This window comes from Podarcis cretensis (assembly GCF_951804945.1).
Source record: "Podarcis cretensis genome assembly, chromosome: 2".
Classification (NCBI taxonomy): Eukaryota; Metazoa; Chordata; class Lepidosauria; order Squamata; family Lacertidae; genus Podarcis; species Podarcis cretensis.
Window position 1 is genome coordinate 43,377,874 of NC_137171.1, and position 22,784 is coordinate 43,400,657.

Consider the following 22,784-nt stretch of genomic DNA (forward strand, 5'->3'; position numbering starts at 1 on the left):
GAGTTCTCCATTTATCTCATAGTGTGTTTACTCTTTTCCCACTCTGTGATTTCTCTGCTCTGCCTGTCCTTGCCTCTTCCTAGAACTACTTGATGACTATGGGGCATGTGTGATTGGGCCTCTGGAAACCTGGCTGAAATATGGCAAATGTGCACAACAGGAGAAGGGAAAGTTTAGATGGGAATTAGTAGCAGAATCATAGGTCTCTCTCTGTCTGCCAACATGCCCTGCCTGTTCAATTCTGGAGCTTGCTGCCCCAAGCCATTCCAGCCCCTGCAGATGTGAAGTCTGCACACACAAGACATTACACTTCAGGCTTTTATAAAATTCCTCCCAGTATAAGGGGCATGCACTTTCAGTTTATTAAGACATCCAGAAATCTCTGTCAACTGGTATCACAAACTGGAGTTCATTGGCTTCATGCATAACTGCAGACTTCAAAAGCTGTCTTTGCTGTGGAATAAGAAAGGACTAATGGGAGCAGGCTGGGTCGGCTTGCAAAAGGATCCTCCTGTTCCCTGGTTTCTAAAAAAGTGGGAGCCATCAATACATATGCTACAAGGTGCAGGCACCACCTTGGGACAGTTTGAGATGAGATCAAGGGATAAGTGGGCAGCTTTGCACCCTGTGAGGCATCTGGCTGGTTGGCGGAAACAGAATGCCAGATTAGATGGACCTTTGCCTCTGATCCAGCAGCTGCTTAGGCTTTTGCTGCCCCCTGGTGACTTCCATGGGTATTGCCTTGGACACCCAACAAATGCAAGGGCTGTCGGTGCCATGAGGTTCCTGGTAGTGGCCGAGACAGGCACAAACACTGAAAGAGGCATCTGGCCCCCAAATCAGGGACGAGGAGTTTGCCTCTGGTAGCTCAGATTCCACATACAAGGATGAGGGTAGGAGTTGGGGCTCAAGCACCAGCCCTGACATTAAAGAGCACAATAACTATGAGAATACAGGGTAAATGATGCCAGCAAAAAGGAGGCATTTCCTGCACAATCAGTTGTAAAGATCATCATCACCCTCCTCTTGGAAGAGGCTTCCTTGGCCACTGCTGCTTCCACTGTTTCCCTCTCCACTGGTGCTCTGCTTTCCAGATGGAAACCTATGGAGATAAAGAATGGCCTTGGTTTCATGCAAGAGAAAGTTGGGTTATTCTGTTTTATGAATGTGGGCACTGATCTGGTTGTGCTCTACATAAACAAGGTGTTAAAATAATGTGGATGTGATGCACATCCCAATGCACATAAAAACCCATCCCGTTTAAAGTAATGCAATATGGAGGGACTGTATCCTCACTCAGGTGCTAATTCTAATGTGCATCTGAATGCACATCTAATTTATACCTGCAATTCAGAGTCTGCAGGTACCGCCTGTGGATCTCCATAGCTGGGTCAGGGCAATGCTGTTTTTGAATGATCTTTTGTTTATTTTAGCTGGTGTGTGTGTGTTTAATTCTATTGCACTTATTTTGAATGGTACCCTTTATTTTGTATATGGAATTTAACATCTGAAACTAACTTGAGAGCCCTCACTGGGTCATACACTTAATAATAAAAAGTATTATTTTCAGTTGGTTGGGATGATGGAATGCAACCCTCGGAAATCTTGATAGTACTGTTATTATTTAATTTATTTAATTTGTTAGTCACTTTATCCTGCCCAAGGCAACCCAAAGCAACTTACAAAAGTTAGCAGAGTGACAAGGTAGATAGTAGAGAGTCAAGCTACATAGTAGAGTCAAGCTGAGGTTCCTGTATCTTGTTTCAAAGAACAAATTTCCCCCTATCCTAGGAAAGGGGAACCTAGGAATGTTGTTGAACTTCAGCCTTCACTAATCCCAGCCATGGGAGTTCTGGTCAAACAGTATCTGTGGGGCCAAGTTCCTCACCCAGGCCCTGTCCACTGCACTGAAGTGAAACTCTAGCTTGGGGCAGAGGAAGCAAAAAGTTCTCCAACATTACCTGAAGTTGCCAAAGCCACGGCTTTGCTGTAATGTTTGGGCAAACATCTCATACTTGCGTATGTCATTATCACTGACAGAGCGGCGTGCAAAGCGCATTGCTTCCTCAAAGTGATCGCGTCGGATCTCTGGCACGGGGTCATAATCATCATCCTATCACAAAAGGGCAGGGGGGGAAATGTTGTTGAGCTGCATCCTTACAAGCACCAAAGCCCTGTGAGATCAATGCAGTCAAGGAGACTGTGGCCCCACGATGGGGGGTGGCCATAAAGTTCCCAGAATACTATGCAGGGAAGAGCAGGGCATGAGGCAATGGAAGGAATCCTGCCTGGCCCTGTTGGGATGTGGGGAAGTCTCACTACCATACCATGGCGGCACATTTATGACGCTGACGCTCCCGTTCTGCCTTGATCTCCATCTCGATGGCCTCACGGATGGCCAGTTTGCAGGCACGCTGGCATATTTCAGTGAGGTCAGCACCTGAGAAGCCATGTGTGATCTTGGCCAAGTAATTCAAATCCACATCCTGTTGGAGAAAGATAACATGGGCTTACTGGAAAGGTCCTGCCAACACAGAAAAAAAAACATTCCCTGTTTGAAGAAGAGAAACATACCTTTCATGCAATACATCCTCCTCTGTTGGAAGACAGTGGTGGTGGAGGCCAGGATGTGGTCTCAGAATCCTATCCCCGTTTCTACTATCTACTTCCCATGCTGTTTCAGTTCCCCTCCCCTGTGTTCAGTCCTGGCTTTCACTGACCTTGGCGATAGGTGACTTTCGCAAGTTGGCTTGGAGAATAGCTATGCGAGACTTGTCATCGGGCAAGGGTATGTAGATGAGCTGATCCAGGCGTCCTGGACGAAGGATGGCTGGGTCAATGATGTCTGGTCTGGAGGCCAAAGAGACAGAGAATATATTCAAGGTATAATGGCTGCTTCACCCTAGATAAGGCACTCCACATCTCAGCTCAGCTCAGCAACAGCACAGACGGGGGTATCCATTCACAGGTGTCAAGGCAGGGAAAGGGAATATTTTTTACCCAGAGATACACATTCCTTTGGAGCAAAGCAGGGTCTGCATACCAACAATCACTCTTGTTAAAGGTTTCCTCGCTTAGCTTCCCTGTTGTGTGCTGAAAAAGGAATATGGATTCACTATGGCCAATGGGAATAGAGAGCCATCCCCTTAGAGAACTGTGTTTCTTGATTCCCTCAAGGCAGCGACACACGACTCTCCTCACTCAAGCTCTTAGTTTCATTGGTAACCAAGCTTAAAGCAAAGAGAAGATTCTATAGTCATGACGGATAAGAATTAGCAAGGAAGGAGGTGTAACTTTGCATGAAGGGAAGCTGTGAGACAGAACATTCTCCTTCCGAAGAACCCTCCTTCCAAAGCCTGCTTCTATGGAGGCATGGAGCTCTAACTTTCAGTGCCTGGCAAATGTACACACTGGCGAGCACATCGCCACATAAAGAATGTAGCATTGCTAGCGCTAGTGAAAAGGGCTGCTGCTGGCCTACTGGAATGTGCCATGATCTGTAAATGAGTGGGGAAATGTTGGGATTCATAAGCTAGGACTACGTAGGCTTTGATCTACTGGGCACTGGTGGGACCCATTCTCCTCACCTAGTGAAGTTGGATAGAACAAGACAAAAGACTGTTGGGGTTTCTACAGGTCTCCATCCTCTGAATTTAAGTTTTCCACGCCTTTCTAGCATCCAGTTTATGCCAGGTACACTCTCTGGAGTGTTGAGGGTGAGGTTAAAAGGAGGGTGGGATAAACTCGTGCAGCCTGTGTGGAAGGGTGAATTGACACAAGGGCAGGCAAAATACTAAAAATAAACCTGAGCACAAAGGCAGAAAAGCGGAAGAGATAAGGAAAATGATAAGAGGAAGCGATAAGGAAAAAATGTCTGACTTGGGTGAAAACTAAAATGAAGCGTGAGTGAGTAGAGGCTATACAAAACTTCAAGCCACATGTCCCTGCCATCAGCAAATCAAGGAACAACAGTTTAAGTGAATACCTCCCATGCCAACCTGAGAAAAGGGTTCCCTTTCTCAGCAGGGAAATGAAGCCTCCCTCTCATTCCTTAGTGAGGGACAGAGACACTACTTGGAGGAAGGCTGTGTGTCTGGAGATATAACTGCAGTCCGCATTTGGAAGCCTTGAGATCAAGATCCAGTCAAGAGGTCCCTCCCCACTGCCCTAAGGACTCACCTCTAATGACCTGGTTCTGATTTAACTCTTTTCCAAAAAAGGCCTCCTTGCATTCCACCCCAATGAGGGTAAAACGGAATAGAATCTGGGGGTCAAGTGGCTGAGTTTGCACTGGGACAAACAGTCTGGTGTTGATCATATGTCAACAGAGCAGCTTTCTTTGAGAGGAGACCCCAGCACAGTTCTTATGCATGACTTGGCCACCCAACTGTAACCTCCCTTCCCAGGCCTCTTTACCTGTTGGTGGCACCTATGATGAAAACTGTCTTCTTGTTGGTCATGCCATCCATCTCTGTGAGGATCTGGTTGATGACACGGTCAGCTGCACCTCCGCCGTCTCCTGCACCGCCACCACGGGACTTGGCAATGGAGTCCAGCTCATCGAAGAAGAGGATGCAGGGAGCAGCCTGCCTGGCCTGGGGGATGCAAGGTACCAGTGTGAGGTGGATGATGGAGAAGAGATGGGACTGGCCAGGGTTGCATCTAGAGCTCAAAGGCTCCGCGTCTACCCTGTGTAGTGCATCCCCAGCAGTGGGTACACCAGCTGCCTGTCCCTATTTATAGGGTGAAGGTGGTGAACTGAGGGCTGCATGGTAGGTAGCCACCCACACCTGATGGCAATAAAAAGCTGGAGGCTCTTAGCTCAGTGGTTCCCAAGTAATATGTTAGGAAGGACCTAGTTAACACTGGGTGCTTAGTGGGCAGATCTTCAGGCTGCCAATAAGAATGCAGCAGAGAAATAGTATTCCACAAAGACTATATAGTAACTATATAGGTATCTGCTTCCTGTGGAATACTGATAGGCAAATCTTTATTGAACATATCACCAGGGGCCTCCCTTAACAACAAACAACCAAGTCTCTGGAATCAGTGCCCTAATTTCCTCTGCCATTTTTAAAAATGATAATAAAGTCTGGAGGTTTGCTACAATCTCCTTTGCTTTTGGTTCTTCATATGGGCTACTGGAAAGTAGTTGGAACCTCCAGTTCCTGCCCTCCCGTTACTTATTTGCTTATTCATTCAGCCATAAAATGTATATCCTGCGCTTTGTTACATAGCCTCAGGACCAGTTGCAACTAAGATACATATAACAATCCAAAAACTACTTACAGAGCTATAGAATACTGCATTTAGAATTCAGTATACATCCCCATTCATTTGACAACACTAAAAAATGGCTTGCTGTTGTTTCTCAAAGGCCTGGTAAGAGAGAAATGCCTTTATCTGAAGCTGAAAGCTATCCAGTGTCAGAGCCCACCTGCTTTCAAGTGAGGAGTGTGCATCTGTCCCACCCTGCAACCACTTTGTACCTTGTCAAAAACATCGCGGACGTTGGCCTCACTTTCTCCGAACCACATGGTGAGCAGCTCAGGCCCCTTGATGGAGACAAAATTGGCCTGGCACTCATTCGCAATGGCCTTGGCCAGGAGGGTCTTGCCACAGCCAGGAGGTCCATAGAAAAGCACACCTCGTGACGGCGTCATTCCAAATTTCAGGAACTTGTCGGGATACTCCACTGGGAACTGTTGAGGATGAGAGGGTGTGTGGGGGGGGGGTGTTAGAGAACTGGGACTGTTCCCCCTTACTGACCATGTAGTCAGGACACTCTTCTGCTGTACCAGTTTTGAAGCAGCACATTAATGCTTCTCTTTCCTATCTGGGGGCCAAACCACACCATGCTGCTACTGACCTGCACCAGCTCTTGTAGTTCACGCTTGACTTCCTGCAGGCCTCCAATATCTTCCCAGCAGACCTGTGGAACCTCCACTACAGTCTCGCGAAGTGCTGACGGGTTGCTCTGTCCAAGGGCCCACTACAAAGCAGAAGAGAGCATGACGCATTGAAGTTCTGTGCCTCCCTGGACAGAGGCAGGAGGTTCCTTCCTTGCTTCCCATAGAATCCTCCAAGAGCAATCCAGGAACACCAGGGCACTTTGGCCAGGCAGGCAGGCGGGCAAGTGAGCAAGTATGTGGGCAACCAAAGCCAGTGAGGAGGAGGGAACCAGAGGTGCACGAAGGCAGGAAGGCACAGTGGAAAAGGGAAGGTCTAAGTCACTCCGCATTGTGGAAGACAGGAGAAAAAAAAAACTGCATTTTGAAGTGCCGTCTTCCTTTTCTGGCTTCCCAGCACACCAGCAGTGATGGAGGGAAGTGGGGAAGAGGACAAAGTGGAGAAAGAAGCTTTGCTCTGACACTCACTCACTCTCTCACACACAAACATACACAAAACCTGCTGCAGCTGAAGAAAGCAGAAGAAAGAAGCCCACATTTTCAACGCTGGCTTTTTCCTCCTGTCTCAAGCAGCAGCAGCAACAGTGGGATCAACAGGGAGACCGGGGGTGTAAAGGGAGTGGGGTTAGCAAGGGGGAAGTGGGTTTGGTAGGGCCACTGGGGTTGGCGAACAAAGTGAACAGGGGTAACAGCTATATTATATATATTCAGCTTAAGAGCTCTGGCTATTGGATTGCCGGGAGCTGGCCCACCTGGAAGTCATCCATAGTGACAGCCATGGAATTGAGGATGTCAGCATCAATCGTGTCGTCCTCCAGGTCAATGACGCTCATCTTCTTGCGGATGGCTTGGAGCGCTGCCTCAGAACACAGAGCTGCCAGGTCAGCACCCACGTGCCCATGCGTTTCGTTGGCCACCTGTAACCACAAACTGTGTGTTGGAGGGGGCTTTCCATGGGGTGTCATTCCCTAGGACAGTTCCTTAAGGGTTCCTGAAGCAGCTTCTAAGGAAAGTGAGCCTCTCCTAATGATGCAAAGAGCCTTTCCTCGTAGCTAGAGGTGTCATCAGCTGTCCCAGACAATAGACTGCTGGCAAACTTGCTCTTTTAGCACTGCAGAAAACACGTTTGCCGTCTGCTCCATTTCAGCACTAAACTGCAGGCTTCCTCAAGGGGCAAACACAGTGGGGCAAAAGGAAATGTGGATGAGTCCTCAGTTGACCTTAGGCAAATGTAGAGCACACTGCATTCTACTTTCTGGAACTGCCATTCTACTCTTCATAGCCAGGCTCTGAGCAAGGATAAGCACGCCCCGACAAGCACACACAGGCAATCCCCAAAGCATGCTGCTGTCTCCTTAGGTTTCCTGCATACCCTGTTATCCACTAGTATCTATGTACCTCAGAACCTGAGAGCTACTATAATTCATGTGCATCACATCTTTGCACCTAGGGCCATGGCTCTTAACCCCCATCCTCCCACCCAACCTGGGTCACATATGAGGTGCGTCACTTGATGTTCAGCCTCTTGGTCAGTGTGGGAAGCGGCACCCTTGAAAGGCATGGCCTGAGGTGAGATGGAGTGTTCCACCTATTGTGTGTGACCTGTGACAGCTCATTAAGACATGTAGCAGAAATCAAGAGATAAGTGTTCCTGCCTAATGCAGCCCTTACCAAGCTCTAAAGAGCCCATACATCTCTGAGTGTCCCTTGGATCCACCCTGCCTCCCTATAGGCCTCCATTGCCTGCTCCTCACCTTCTCCAGGTCCACATCGTCGGCCAGTTTCATGTTCTTGGTGTGTATCTGCAGGATTTCCAGCCTTCCCACAGAATCTGGGATCCCAATGTCAATTTCTCGGTCAAAGCGCCCTGCAGAGGGTAAAGGAGCACTGAGCCCAGAACTACCAAAAACAACACTCCTTCATCCACATAACTATCATATCTTGCAGATGAGGGAACAATGCATGGGAAGTGGGTCTAAGTAGTTAGGATGTGTCCCTGGAGATGGGTTGGTGCCTGGGAAGGTTAAGGCCCCCATGGATTAAACAAGAGAGCTAGAAACTTGTCTCTTGTTACAGCCAGCATCTTTAGGAGCAACTTGTGACAATGGGACTCTGGTATTTTCCTCAATGGATTTAAGGCTCACAACCAAGGGAGGAGAAGGAGGAGAGTCCCTAGGGCAGATGGATGAGAATGCAGGACAGTCTCCTACCAAAACGGCGCAGTGCAGGATCGATGCTGTTGGGCCGATTCGTAGCCGCCATGACTATCACATGTGAGCGCTGCTTCAGGCCATCCATGAGTGTGAGCAGCTGGGACACAATGCGGCGTTCCACTTCTCCATGTGTCTGAAACGGGAGCCCAAAGTTGAAAGAAACGCTAGAACAGCAACCGGCTCTCATACCTTAGCTTAGAAGTTCAAACAAATCCATCCTAGGACTAAAATTTTGGACACGGCTACCCCTAGTGGTGGTAGATGTGCACAAGAGCAAACTTGGGAGATACAGTGTAACCTTGACTTACATATGCCTCATCTCGTGGACGTTCCAAGTTGCATCCGTGGCAAACCCGGAAGTAAACACCAGGTTTGCCGCGATTCGCGCATGCGCGGAAGCGGCTTCTGCCATCTGTGCATGCGCAGAAGTGCGCTAACGCCAAATGCGCATGTGCACAAGAAGCCTCTTCTAGCATACTGTTTCGACCAGCGGATGGACCTATGGAACGGATTATGTCCGTAAGTAGAGGTTCCACTGTACAGCAATGTATGGCTGCCTTCAAATGATCAGGATTTTGTGGAAAGGTTCAAGACCTCACAGGAATTTCAAGTTTGCGCAGTTAAGAGTGGATTAGAGCAATTTAATGCCCTAGCCCAACAAAATCCACTTTATTTTTAAAAAGGGCTTTCTGCAGTTTGGAAAGCAACATGCATGGAAAAGTATGGGATAAATGATTAAAGGGAAGGCATGTAAACACCCCATAAGCAAACATCTGGAGGAGGAGCCCAAGGTGAGCACCATAACAGGGCAAAAGATTGAGGTGCATCCCTTGCAGCATCGCCTCTCTTGTACTTGGATCCATAGGACAGGATTTTGCAGCCTTCTGAGAAGCAAGAGGAAGGGGGAAGGTATTTGGCAGCACCTTTTCCTCCACCAGCAGTATAATGCCAAGAAAGGATTACTGTATTCTACATTACACAGACTTACCGCCAAGCTGAAGATAACTGTCATGGGAATGGAACTAGGCTCTCTCAGAATGGCTCCTGCTAGTGTCAGGCTGGGAGAGAATCACTGTTCCTGGTACAAAACCTAATGATTTCTGTTCCATCACAGCATTAAGCACACCCAGGACTGGGTTTATTCCATTCTGCCATCTCCTCTCTCATTTCATGCTGAACAGCTTTACAGAATGTGCCAGTGCTATCAACAGCCCCAAAGAATATCACACACCAGCATTTCCCAAGTAATACAACTGGGGAAAGACCAGCATACCTCTGGCTAAATTCAGCCTCTCTCTCTGCGCATATGTGTGTGTGTTGAGGGAAAACACAAAGGCTTAGTTTAAACTAATATTTCACCTAATGGTGAGATATAGTTGCTTTTGCCCTTTCTGGAAGCAGTTTATTGCATTGAGGATAGCTTCCCAACACATCTGAGATGGGAGCAGCCAATCATAGAAGGATCCCAGTTTGAACAGGCAGCTGTCTTTGAGCAAAGTAGGATAACTTCACTATCTGCTCCCAGTAATACCATCTCTCACCTTCTCTCTCTTAGGGGCAATGGCATCCAGCTCATCAATAAAGATAATGGCTGGAGCATTCTTCTCTGCCTCTTCAAAGGCTTTGCGCAAGTTGCTCTCCGATTCCCCAGCCAGTTTGCTCATGATCTCTGGGCCTATAGAAGAACAGAAGACAATACTTAGCCATAGATTATAAAAACAGCCTCTTCTATACTTCAGAGTATCTATAGAGGACAGTTGGAGAATGAAATGTCAACTATTGCCAGTTCTGCTGTGCCTGCTTTGGTCACAGCCCAGAGTTTATACGTCTCCGGTACACTGGCTTCACTTTAATCATAACCATCATCTATTTCTGGGTGGCAAGAATGATTAGAGTGTTTGTCCTCAATGGATGAAGAATGGATGGGTAGGTTTTGCTAAGATCCCCCACACAACTTCCCTCCCTCCATTTCACACAGTATTTCTCACCATTGATAAGGAAGAAGAAGGCTCCAGTTTCATTTGCAACAGCACGGGCAACAAGTGTTTTCCCAGTGCCAGGGGGACCATAGAGAAGAATCCCTCGTGGAGGCTAGGGAAAGAAAGGAGGGAAGGCAGAGGAGTCCTATAAGGAGAGTCTGTGCAAAATAATTAGGTCCTCCAACAGTGACACGAGGCAGAGCTGGCCCACCCATGAGGCGGGGTGAAGCAGTCGCCTCAGGCAATGGAAGAGGTGAGGGTGGTACCTTGCCACACTGCTCCCACAACAAACCATGTAAAGGAGGCTTCTGCAACAGGAGAGTGGCAGTGTGTTGCTTGTTGGTCTCCCCTGCCCCTAGGGGTGGAAACAGACCAGCAGCAAAGCCTTGTGGAATGTCCCTGCTTGCCAAGAGTCTCGTTGAGAGGGAGGCGTTCCAGTGCACAGTGTTGCACCCCAGCTAAGCCCTTGCAGAGTTTGCACGCCCCCCGTCCCCTGCCCCTGGTGGTGAGGCTTCAAAAGGGCTTTTCCTTGAAGGGAAGCCCTTGCAGAGCCTCATGAGCCACCCCAATGGTGCCAAAATGTCTCGGGCCATCCCTGGTGAGAGGTCAATGGGCCAGAAAAGATGCTTTGGCCAATGAAGCCAAGAGAGCCTACGATGTGGGAGACAGGAAAAGGGTTCTTGCTTATTTTAGGAGTGGGAGTATGAATGACACAGAAAATTCTGCTTAGAGAGAAAGGTGGTGGGAACAAAGCAGAAGGAATACTCATCCATGCAACCTATGGAAGAATTTTGCAACACAGGGATAGCTAGTATGGTGTTGTGAACTACAACTCCCACCAGTCCCAGCCAGCATGGGCAATGCTCAGGGAGTTGAAGTCTCCAGCTCTTAGAGGGAACTACTTCGGCTTCCCCTGTTGTAATACATTTCATGAACAACAGTGAAGAATGGTACTCTGGAAGCTATTACGCCCTGGCCTTCCCAGTTCCCCTGCTGTACCTTCACACCAATAGCTTTGAAGAGTGCTGGGTGTCTCAGGGGCAGCTCCACCATCTCCTTGATCTGAGCCAGCTGTTTACGGCAGCCCCCAATGTCATCATAGCCGACATCATTGAGGCTTTCCTCTTCGTCCTGACAGAGTGGAGGGGTGAGAAGGAAAGTATCTCAACAACAGAGCACCCTGTCCCACAAAGCTTATATGACATAGTTAACATGCTGAGTAAACTGAGGAGGCAGGATTCCTGCCTTAACTCTTCTGTGGGCCCTGCCAGATGTTGCTGGACTACAAACTCTCATCAACCTCAACCATTGGCCATGCTGGTTGGAGGTGATAGGAGATAGCAGTCCAACAACACAGAGAGGTCAGGAGGCTTCCCTTAAGCCTCTCTTCAATTTTGTTGAGGTGCATATTCCACAGAATTATTTTTTTTTAAATAAAATTTTACTGAGGACCACAGTTATTTGCATGTACCAAACAAACTGGACAGTGCCAATTTTGTACGGCAGATCCCACCCTCAAAATCCTGTGCCTCTACACTATCCAGATGGCTTGAATGGCTTTTAGTAATAATCGCCCAACCATAATCTAGCTGCCTGCTCTCCCATCCCTGAAGTGCATCTCTTACACACCTCTCTCTTGATGGGCTCCCCCTCGCAGTGGATGATGGTGTCAGGAGCAACAATGCAGTGGGGGCTGGGGTCAACCTCAACCACCTTGAACTCCACAGCCCTCATCCCGCCTCGCACAAGGAAAATGTCACCTGGGAAGAAGAAGAAGAGTTTGGATTTGATATCCCGCTTTATCACTACCCGAAGGAGTCTCAAAGCGGCTAACATTCTCCTTTCCCTTCCTCCCCCACAACAAACACTCTGTGAGGTGAGTGGGGCTGAGAGACTTCAGGGTCTTCCATGGTCACCCAGCAGCTGCATGTGGAGGAGTGGGGAAGCGAACCTGGTTCACCAGATTATAAGTCCACCGCTCTTAACCACTACACCACACTGGCTCTGGGAAGACAAGAGGAAGCACCTTGCTAGCTCCAAAGGTTTCGAATTTGGTATGCTAACCTGAGGACCCACAATAAAGGCTGGAAAGTGACAGTTCTGGGGCAAAATAGGAAAAGGCAACACCTGCAAGTAAACAAGAGAACTGGGAATATAAATCCCAGTGGGATTGCCAAACCCAGCCCCAAACTGTGCTCAGACTAAGAAAACAATCTCCCTGGTGCTTAGAAGCAGAACCAGTGCCAAGTTAGAGAGAGCCCTTGGCATGGTGCCCTCCAGATGCTCCTCTCCCCAGCACCTCACTGTCAGCCCTCCCCAAAGTTTTCCAGGGGCAGAAGGGATGGGCAGTGGCACTAGTCCAGCTGGCCAGGTCTCCCTCAGCTCGGTGCTGTAAAGATAAGCTTTGGGTGAGGCAGCTGCAGCAGCCACCATCTTTATTATCTCTAATGCCTCCAGGCTCCACTCCTGAAGTAGCACATGCCAAAGGTGGGGCCCAGAAGTGTGGAGGAGGTGAGTGTGGTGCAGCAGCTATACTCCTAGACTAGGACCTGGGAGACTGGGGTTCAAATCCCCACTCAGCCACAAAGCTCACTGGGAGACGTTGGGCCACTCACTCTCTCTCAGCCTACCCTACCCTATAGGGCTGTTCTGAGGATAAAATGAGGAAGGAGAAAACCATGGGTGCCACCTAGAGCTGCATGGAGGAAAAGTGGGATATAAGGGTAGGAATAAAAAACACACGCAAATAAATCACCAAAGTAGCATTGGCTTCGGCTACTTAGCCCAGCGCTTTATCTTACAGCGATACAGTGGTACCTCGGGTTAAGAACTTAATTCGTTCCGGAGGTCTGTTTTTTTTTAAATAATATTTATTAAAGTTTTAAAAGTTACAAAAAGAAAAGAAAGAGAATTAAACATAACAATACAATACAATACAATACAAAAACAAAAATACTACATATACATATACATAACAAAAACAAAGCAAAAACAATTAAAAAACCACATCCAATACTTTCAATGTTGTTAACTTTCATTTACTTGTTTCAGCGACCTCCTCACACCTCCCTTTTTTGTAATCCACTTCGATTAATTGTTTCAGCAAATCCTTTCCATCTTCCTCAATTTTCTGTCCTATCATTTATCTTAACACATTCTAACATTATTTTTTCCTTTAATCCATCTACAATCTGTTGTACTTAATTCTTTATAGCATTTCTGCTAAAGCCATGTAACTTCATTCCAACATCTTTCTAACATTCCTTAATTTTACAATATTTCTGTAGATAATCTTTAAATTTCTTCCAATCTTCTTCCACCAACTCTTCTCCCTGGTCTCGGATTCTGCCAGTCATTTCCGCCAATTCCATGTAGTCCATCAACTTCAACTGCCACTCTTCCCGGGTGGGTAAATCTTGTGTCTTCCAATACTTTGCGATGAGTATTCTTGCTGCTGTTGTTGCATACATAAAGAAAGATCTATCCTTCTTTGGCACCAATTGGCCGACCATGCCCAGGAGAAAGGCCTCTGGTTTCTTCAGGAAGGTATATTTAAATACCTTTTTCATTTCATTATAAATCATCTCCCAGAATGTCTTAATCCTTGGGCATGTCCACCAAAGGTGAAAGAATGTACCTTCAGTCTCATTACATTTCCAACATTTATTATCGGGCAAATGCAAGCTTGACTGGTGTCATGTACCACCTGTAAATCCTGAGGTCTGTTCTTAACCTGAAACTGTTCTTAACCTGATGTACCACTTTAGCTAATGGGGCCTCCTGCTGCCGCTGCGCTGCCGCTGAACGATTTCTGTTCTCATCCTGAAGCAAAGTTCTTAACCTGAGGTAATATTTCTGAGTTAGCAGAGTCTGTAACCTGAAGCGTATGTAACCCGAGGTACCACTGTAATGAAATTGTGGGAGAGAGCAAGAGCACAAAGAGAGGTCGGCATCAGCTGTGGTGGGGTCTCTGGGGCCCATGGAACCTGGCATTTACCCCACCACGCTGGGTGCTGATGCTGTCTTCACTGCAGCCCCCTTCACCTCCAGGTCGAAGGCCCCTCTCTCCAGCACTGCCTCCCTCCCCTTTAGCCTTGTTCCTTATGGCAGGCCTAGTGCTGCCCCTCCTCACCTTTGTGCACAGGTCGATAGGCCTCGAGGAAATAGGGCTTGAGGTAAACTTCAAAGAGGTTCCCAGTCAAGCCTGCAATGGTGTCGTCAATGGGCAAGACGTGGATCCGCTTTCCGTACTTCACATCCGGACAAGCCTGCACACTAGACAAGGGAAGGCTCAGCTAGCTTCCGTAATGTAGCAGAGTGCGCGCACACACATGCACACACACATACTCTTCAGGAACAAACTGAATCTACCGGGTGTGCAACATACAGGGTGTGCAACACAGCAGCCATTCCCAAGCTCTAGCATTGTCCCCAATTTTATTAGATTCCAATTTAACAGATTCCATGCTGGACAACTTCAAATAAGTACAGTGGTACCTCGGGTTAAGAACTTAATTTGTTCCAGAGGTCCGTTCTTAACCTGAAACTGTTCTTAACCTGAAGCACCACTTTAGCTAATGGGGCCTCCTGCTGCTGCCGTGCCGCTGGAGCACGATTTCTGTTCTCATTCTGAAGCAAAGTTCTTAACCTGAAGCACTATTTCTGGGTTAGCAGAGTATGTAACCTGAAGCATATGTAACCCAAGGTACCACTGTATACATATAGATGAATGTGCACATGCAAATTACCAATAACAAGGGCTGTTTCCCTCCGAAAGCTTAAAATAGGCCCACTATGAGCCTTTGCTGACTGTGTGGCACAGTTTGCCGTCTGGTGCTCCCTATAGCAGCACACATCTGCGCCTCTCCAGAGATACCCTAGCACACTCACAGCACAAGTCCCTTTCCTATGCTTTCTTCCTGCCCCTAGTTCCATTCAGACAGGCCTCACCTGACCACATCTCCAAGGCGCACACGGAGGTTGTTGCGGGTGACGCGGTTCATGCGGATCTTCTCGTTCTGGCAGGAGTCATCCGTGAGGACGATGCAGACCGTCTCCCGCCGCTTCTTCCCCTTCAGCAGCACTGTGTCTCCCCGGAACAAGTGCAGCTCTTCCATCTTGGCCTGCGATGAACCAAGAACAGGACTGAGGCAAGGTCACTTTCCACTAGATGACATGCAGCTGTGTGTGTTTTCATGATGTGGTTCTTGAGGGGTCAAATGTGGCACATCTATTTGTGCAGGTGAGATGCCTGTGGTGTATTTGCAATGTGTGTTTCGTAAGGCAGTGTGAGAACAGAAATTGTATACTTTTGCATATCCATTGTTTGTGTTATTGCCTGTCTTTCTGGAGAAAATCAAATCTATGGGGTTTTTTTTTAGTATTTATTTATTTATACATACCCTGCCCATCTGGCTGGGTTTCCCCAGCCACTCTGGGCAGCTCCCAACAGATTAAAAAATAGAATAAAACATCAAACAGAATAAAACATCATTTAGGTACCTCTGTTGCATATTGGCAAATCTAAGATATGTTTGAATTCAAATCATGTGCTCACATCAGCCTTGGCAAAATTCTGTGCCCATGGGTTGCTTATGTATATTTCTCAACCGTCTCTGTGTGCTCTTTATGTTAATATGCAAATCACATCATGTTTGTGACACAAAGTGTATGCGTGCAGTTCTCAGCTATAGATTAGGAAAGGCAGACGAGCAATCATTTTTGAGTCTAATGGACATAAGCAATATTTCTTTAACTTATAGGTTAAAATTGGTTAACCCAACCAAATAATTAACAGTTATAACAAAAAATAAATACACACACACATGACCCAGCCCCAAACTACTGCTGGTTATTTGGCATTTTATATCTTGCCCTTCTTCCCAAAGAGTTAGACAAACACAGAGTGGCTTGACATGTTTAGAAGTTTCCCCATAAATTTAGTTTGTGAGCTAAAAAGAAAGGGGAGGGATGGCCCAACACAGACTAGTGTGCTCACTGCCTTCCAAGAGCCATGGGACACGGGGGAGGGAGGTGAATGTGGCAGGGGCTGGGGGATTGACCTGCTCGAGCCCCTAACAGCTAAGATGATATTCAAGAAAGGATTATGATCAGGGGGTGTGCACCATGAGGCATGCACCCCTTGATCCCAACCTCCTCCTCTTGATTCCACTTCCCCACCCCACCACTATATGGTAGAACTATCTTCCTCCCCATGCTGTACTGCACTGGGTTCTTGGTGTTCAGTGAGATGGGGCCATTATATTCACTGGGTGCAAGATTTGAGAAAATAGACTGGCCAGACTAGCTAAGGAGCAGAGGGCAATGGTCTAGAATGAATAATAATAATAATAATAATTTATTATTTATACCCCGCCCATCTGGCTGGGCCTCCCCAGCCACTCTGGGCGGCTTCCATAGAAACCAAAAATACAGTAAAATATCACACGTTAAAAACTTCCCTGAACAGGGCTGCCTTAAGATGTCTTCTGAATGTCAGGTAGTTGTTTATCGCTTTGACATCTGCTGGAAGGGCGTTCCACAGGGCAGGCGCCACTACCGAGAAGGCCCTCTGCCTGGTTCCCTGTAGCTTTGCTTCTCGCAATGAGGGAACCACCAGAAGGCCCTCGGCACTGGATCTCAGCGTCCGGGCAGAACGATGGGGGTGGAGACGCTCCTTCAGGTACACTGGACCGAGGCCGTTTAGGGCTTTAAAGGTCCGCACCAATACTTTGAATTGTGCTCGGAAACGTACTGGGAGCCAATGTAGGTCTTTCAAGACCGGTGTTATATGGTCTCGGCGGCCGCCCCCAGTCACCAGTCTAGCTGTCGCATTCTGGATTAGTTGTAGTTTCCGAGTCACCTTCAAAGGTAGCCCCACGTAGAGTGCATTGCAGTAGTCCAAGCGAGAGATAACCAGAGCATGTACCACTCTAGCGAGACAGTCCGCAGGCAGATAGGGTCTCAGCCTACGTACCAGATGGAGCTGGTAAACAGCTGCCCTGGACACAGATTTGACCTGTGCCTCCATGGACAGCTGTGAGTCCAAAATGACTCCCAGGCTGCGCACCTGGTCCTTCAGGGGCACAGTTACCCCATTCAGGACCAGGGAATCCTCCACACCTGCCCGCCTCCTGTCCCCCCAAAACAGTACCTCTGTCTTGTCACAGTACTGAAGCAGCAGTGACGACGGCTAATGTGGGGCAAAGGACACTATGGGCAGGAAAGGTGAGCTGTAGATTTTTAGTTACCTGAGACAGGCTCACAATGCTGTTGTCTTCATTGGCCGCTTCATCTACAATGAGGCGGTTGGGTCGATGTTTCTGGCGCAGGATGGCTGTGGAATAATCCTCTCCTTTGGGGCTACAGGACAGAACATCAAAGAGGTCTCTCAGGTGTGTGGATGCTCACATAGAGATAAGTTTCAGAGAAGAGAGGAGGACTACAATGCGTAGGGGTTTCATCATAGATATTGCAGGAAGGTACAGTAATGTTACTTTACACCAGCCTTTGGTGCAATCCATGTTTTGGGATGTAGCTCCCATTAGTCCCTGTTGAGTTGATAGGAGTTGTAATCCAAAACATGTGCAGGGCACCAGGTTCAGGAATGCAGCTCCACATCCACTGAGAATCATGGCCATTTGCAGGTTTCCATTTCTACCAGAAACCCAGGCTGTGTGCTACTAGCTTTTTTTTTTCTAGCAACAGGGTTGCAGTTCTCCCTCTCTCCTGATAAGTCATCAGTCAGGGTGACCAAGGTTGTTTTCACCCTGAAAACCGGGCCTTTAGTCAGACTCAAATGGATCTAGAAGTTGTTGGGACTTCAACTGCCATCAACCCCAAGCAGTATGGCCAATAATCAGGGATGGTGGGAGATGCAGTTGCACAACAGCTGGAGATGTTCCCCATCCCTCTTTTAAAATGAAATGGGAACTGGTGGAAGAAGGTGTGCTCTTTCAAGTCACAAGTCACAGCAAACTTTAAAGGCCTGGTCTTGGATACATTCCAGATGGGATTATTAAAATAAATACAAAAAACATCAAAACAATATTATTTTAAGAGCATTTATTGTGGATACTTTTTATATCTCATAATAATAAATATATAGTTGTTCCTGAAGAATAACAATTGGCAATTATTTTACATCAATAAATAAAGGTACCCTGAAATTGTTGGGGAAGAAAACTGAGCTTCCGTCCCTAAATGACATCCTTGTTGCTGATATTGTAGGCATGACGCAAGACGAAACACTTATTTATTGCACTGGAAGCTGTATTTGGATAGGCAGCCTGAAGGCTGGAGAAATTAGCTATCTGGAGGAAAGACATCTGAATCTTTGCAACAAATGAGTACTTTAATAAACTTTTTGCACATTTTTGTTGGATGTTTCTTTTGTTTTTAGGGGGGGTAACTTCCTTCAATCACACTGCAATTCCTGCAAGTTGCCTACTCAGAAACATGCCCCATCAAATTCAGTGGAACTTACTCCCAGATAAGCATGTACAGGACAACAGCCTTCATCAACTTGCACCATTGTCCTCTAGTAGACACAACATTTCCGTGGCAAATTCGGGATAGTGGGGGTGGTACAGCAGTTACTGAGTCTGATGCAGCAAAACCAACCCAAATATTGTGTCCTCTATTTATTGCACCACGAGAATCTAGAAAAAATCCACTCAGCAATGCATCTGACAAAGTGAGCTCTCTCGCCCCCAAAAAGCTCATGCCACAATAAACATTGTGGCCTCTATAGGCTTGCCATACGTCAAGAAAATTCCTGACTTGTCCTGGTTTTCGGGTGTAAAAATGGTGTGGGGGGGGATTTTGGCAAAATGTCAGGGAAAACCCAGTTGTATGGCAACGCAACGGAAAAAGCAGCGGAAACTGCTCCAAAAGCTCTAAAAAAACACTATTTTGGGGGGGTTCCCCCCAAAAAGCTCAACAATTTTGGGGTCTTCCTAACGAAAGCTCAACAACAAATCTGCTGGTGTCAGGAATTGTACTTTTTGAACTATGGCAACCCTAGGCCTCTAAAGGTGCTACCAGACTCTTTGTTGCATTCTGTTGGCACAGCTGATGCTGAGCGACAGAGCAGAAACGCAAATACCTAGGCCAGAAAGGGAGAGGAGAGGGGAGGGGAGGGGAGGGCGGGCCATGTTTTCCCCTCCAGCCTCGCGTCGCGGTCGGATTCCACAACCTATAAATATCTTAGCAACGCTCCCCTCCCCGTCCCGCCATGCCCATGTGGTGCGATCATTGTCGGATATAAACATCAGCTGCCCCCTAGTCCGGCTTCCCAAAACAACCAACTTGGGAAATACGAGAAGAGCGAAGGGCCCGCTCCTGCCAGGCTTCGGGGACCGGGGGGGGGGACCCCGCTATTCACACGACACGAGAGTAGGGAGAGACAGGCATTAGCAACACCAAAACAAACGCGCCCAAGGCCTTCAGCACCTGCTCAAGCGAGGGAGCGAGCTCCGAACTTGGGGGGAAGTTTCCTCCAAGTGCGAGGCCCAAGGAGAGGCTTCTCCCGCCTGCCTCCCCCCGCTCGGGCCAGAGGTGGAAGCCCCCCCGCCCGGCTGCGGCGAGTTGGGAGGAGTGCCGAGCCCGAGCCGCCCCTTCGCCGCGCGCCGTCCTCTCGGCGGAGGCGAAGCTGGGTCCTGCCGCGCGAGGCGAACTTACTCCCCTCCGGAGGCGGGCATGCTGGCTGCTCTGCAGGCCCTTCGTGGGGCTTCCCCCGGCCTGGCGTGCCGCTCGCGTCCTCCGCTGCAAGGCCTCGGCTGCTTCGCGTCCCCCGGCTCCCCCGCGGCCACTGCCCGAGTGCCCTGCTTCCCTCCTCGCCTGCCTCGCTCGCGACACTTGGAAAGCCGCCCAGCTCTGCCCCCCGCCCCGCTTGCCGCCCGCCTGCCTGGCCCGCCCTCTCTCCCCGCACGGCCCTGCCAGGAGTTTCCCAAGCGAAGGAGGCTGCTGCCCGCCTCCCCGCCGGGGCCTCCGCCGAGGAGATAAACAGCCAGGCGTTGTGGTTGTTGTTCTTTTGGCGAACGAGGGCAGCTGACACGCTCGTGTGGCTCCACACAACCGGAGTCGTTAGTGGAGGGGTCCCCTCCCTCATTCACACACTCGTGTCTGCGGCTCGCTCGTTCTTGCTTAATGGATAACAGAAGCAGGGGTGCCAACTGGAATAATTATTTTTGGGGGGCAGGTAAGCCCCGCCCTGCGTAATCGACCACACGCACTCTATTTGAATGGCAATGCCTATTAACTTGGGGGGGGGGGCTCAAATATTTTAGGGGGGGCGAAGGGACCTCAGCCCCTAGGAGTTGGCTGCTATGAACAGAAGGAAGGGTGAGAGTTGATTCCGGACACGCATCTCTCAAACGGTTGTCTGCACAGAGAGAGAGAGACCAATGAATTTTAGGGACGGTGATAAACTTGCAAGTAATGCCGGATAAACCCCCAATCCTCCTGCATTTGCCGTTTTCTCTGTTCCCTCACCAGGGCTGCTTTTGACTTGACCGCTATGAATTTTTTGACAGGCGAGATGTTCGTGCATGATGCAGCACAGGAAACCAGGAAGAGAGGCCACCCTCCTTTCCATTCCCAGCAGCAGTTTAGCGTAATTCGATCATGTTGTCGTTAGAACGGAGCCTTGTTTTGCGCCCACTCTTTACGAACCCTGCAGGTGGCGCTATGCTCTGTATAAACGCGGCTGCTTGTCTTGCTCCGCCCCAAAGGCTTGCGCTTTGGTGGCCTTATGCTTCCCTTATATTTGCGAGGTGTGTGTTGCTTCGCTTTAATCTTGGACCTCTCTTTCTCTAGAATTTAGTAAGCGTGTCGGATGAAAGCCTATATCCCGTAATAACAAACTGTGAGGGATACCTATTTTGCTCTGGCTCTTAGCACGGGCGATGGCCAAGCGGGGGCAGAGGGGCAGCTGCCTTATCCAGATCAAGTAAAACAATAGAAATACTTAACTGACAGTCGGTCCTGCCTCCCTAACAAAAATCCTGGCTACGCCCATAGCTCTTAGCAGCATATACTGTGAAAACCTAAGTTACCTCCGTGTATTTTAACTGTTTGCTGTGCAAATTCGACCCATAATATATAGGTAAAAAGAAAGAAAGCTTCATCTCTATTGGCTCAGTCTTGGTCAACAGAACTTCCAGCCTGTGTAAAGTTTTTTAATGCTTTCGGTTTGGACTTTGAGCATCCAGGTGGAAGGAGTTCCAGACCTACCAGTCAGCCACACGAGCTAATGTTATGGTTATGAATTATTCAGAAATAAGACCCCTTTTATGTCTTGTTTGGGAAGAGGTTTCAGAAAGCAGAAATCACACAGAACCCTCCTGTCCTGTGCCATAGAATCCTCATGCTTTGTGGGATCAACTCTGATTCTGTTGGGTTACTATCTCTACCAAAAACAACAAATTCTTGTGGCACCTTGAAAACTAACAGATTTATTGTGGCATAAGTTTTCGTAGATTGCAGTTCACATAATCAGGTGCACTCAGTGTTGCTCTTAGTTGCAGAGACAGTTGGTGTGGGTTGTAAACAGTGAGGTCAGAAGGAAATGAAATGTGAAAAGTAGAGATGGTGATAATTACCTTATTAACAGTTGTGTTGCTAACAGAAGCTCTGGCATTGGTAAATCAATTAGCATATATTGTGTGATAAAAATCCACTGTGTCCATTCTATCCACAAGTGATAGCACCGAACTTATTGATGAAGCATAATTTATCTGTTTCATGTAGCATTCTCCCTTTGAAGTTCCAATACAGTGGTACCTTGGGTTACATAGACTTCAGGTTACATACGCTTCAGGTTACAGACTCCGCTAACCCAGAAATAGTACCTCGGGTTAAGAACTTTGCTTCAGGATGAGAACAGAAATCGTGCTCTGGCGGTGCGACGGCAGCAGAAGGTCCCAATAGCTAAAGTGGTGCTTCAGGTTAAGAACAGTTTCAGGTTAAGAACGGACCTCCGCAACGAATTAAGTACTTAACCCGAGGTACCACCTTAAGGTCAGTTATGGAGTGTTCCCAGGAAACTGAAATGCTCTCTGCTGATTTTCCCAAGATTGCCAGTTCTGATGCCAGGATTTCTGTTCATTCATTCTGCTTAGTTTCCAGTGATGTTTTTAATAGTAGTCTTTTTTGTGGTTCAGTAATGATCTTTTCTCTCCCGCCTACCCTTCCTTTTCTCCTGTGGGGCCAGCCAAAGGTTTGCTGACATTATGTTATCATCTTGTGGTTTGATAACTGATTCCTTCTGCTTACTCTCTGCCATATGCCCAGGATGCCTGCATTGGGGAGGAGGCAGGGGAATGCATCTGGGCACTTGGCACTGAGCACAGCCAGATGGAATCCCACAAAAGAAGCTGTGCTGAGGAGGCAGCCAAGCCAGCAAGGGCTGCTGAAGATCCTTGTAGCTCGCAGAAGCAAACTGCAGAAGCCCAGGATGAAAATCGACACAGGTGAACTGGGAACTCGCTGCCTTGGAACGGTGTGACTTCAGGAAGTAATATGCCATCTGAAATGTTTCTAAAATGTGCCAATTTGGGGGAAATGACTATGCTTCCTCTTATGGTCTATTGCAGTACTATTCGCTGGCAAACTGGGGATAATACCATCTATCTTGCCAGCATCAGCACAGATTTCAGGATTGCAAGTGCTCATACAAAGTG

General features: G+C 48.0%; 1 protein-coding gene across 2 annotated transcripts; it reads right to left on the reverse strand.

Annotated features, from left to right (window-relative positions):
• Positions 1 to 317: 317 nt before the first annotated feature.
• On the reverse strand, positions 318 to 20,614 carry LOC307210290 (transitional endoplasmic reticulum ATPase-like). 2 transcript variants are annotated; one of them, XM_079965994.1, is made up of 18 exons: positions 20,596 to 20,614; positions 17,352 to 17,463; positions 15,052 to 15,224; positions 14,234 to 14,376; positions 11,731 to 11,861; positions 11,101 to 11,232; positions 10,111 to 10,213; positions 9,664 to 9,797; positions 8,120 to 8,255; positions 7,664 to 7,776; positions 6,662 to 6,826; positions 5,870 to 5,992; positions 5,490 to 5,702; positions 4,417 to 4,595; positions 2,721 to 2,850; positions 2,328 to 2,486; positions 1,962 to 2,113; positions 318 to 1,102 (listed from the first exon to the last, which is right to left on the reverse strand). In XM_079965994.1, the coding sequence occupies exons 3-18, from the start codon at positions 15,216 to 15,218 to the stop codon at positions 997 to 999; spliced, it is 2,286 nt and encodes a 761-aa protein (XP_079822120.1). In that variant the 5' UTR covers positions 15,219 to 15,224; positions 17,352 to 17,463; positions 20,596 to 20,614; the 3' UTR covers positions 318 to 996. The 2 variants fall into 2 exon arrangements, with proteins under 2 accessions (XP_079822120.1, XP_079822119.1); XM_079965993.1 differs by lacking the exon at positions 20,596 to 20,614 and adding an exon at positions 19,783 to 19,961.
• Between the last annotated feature and the right edge of the window lie 2,170 nt (positions 20,615 to 22,784).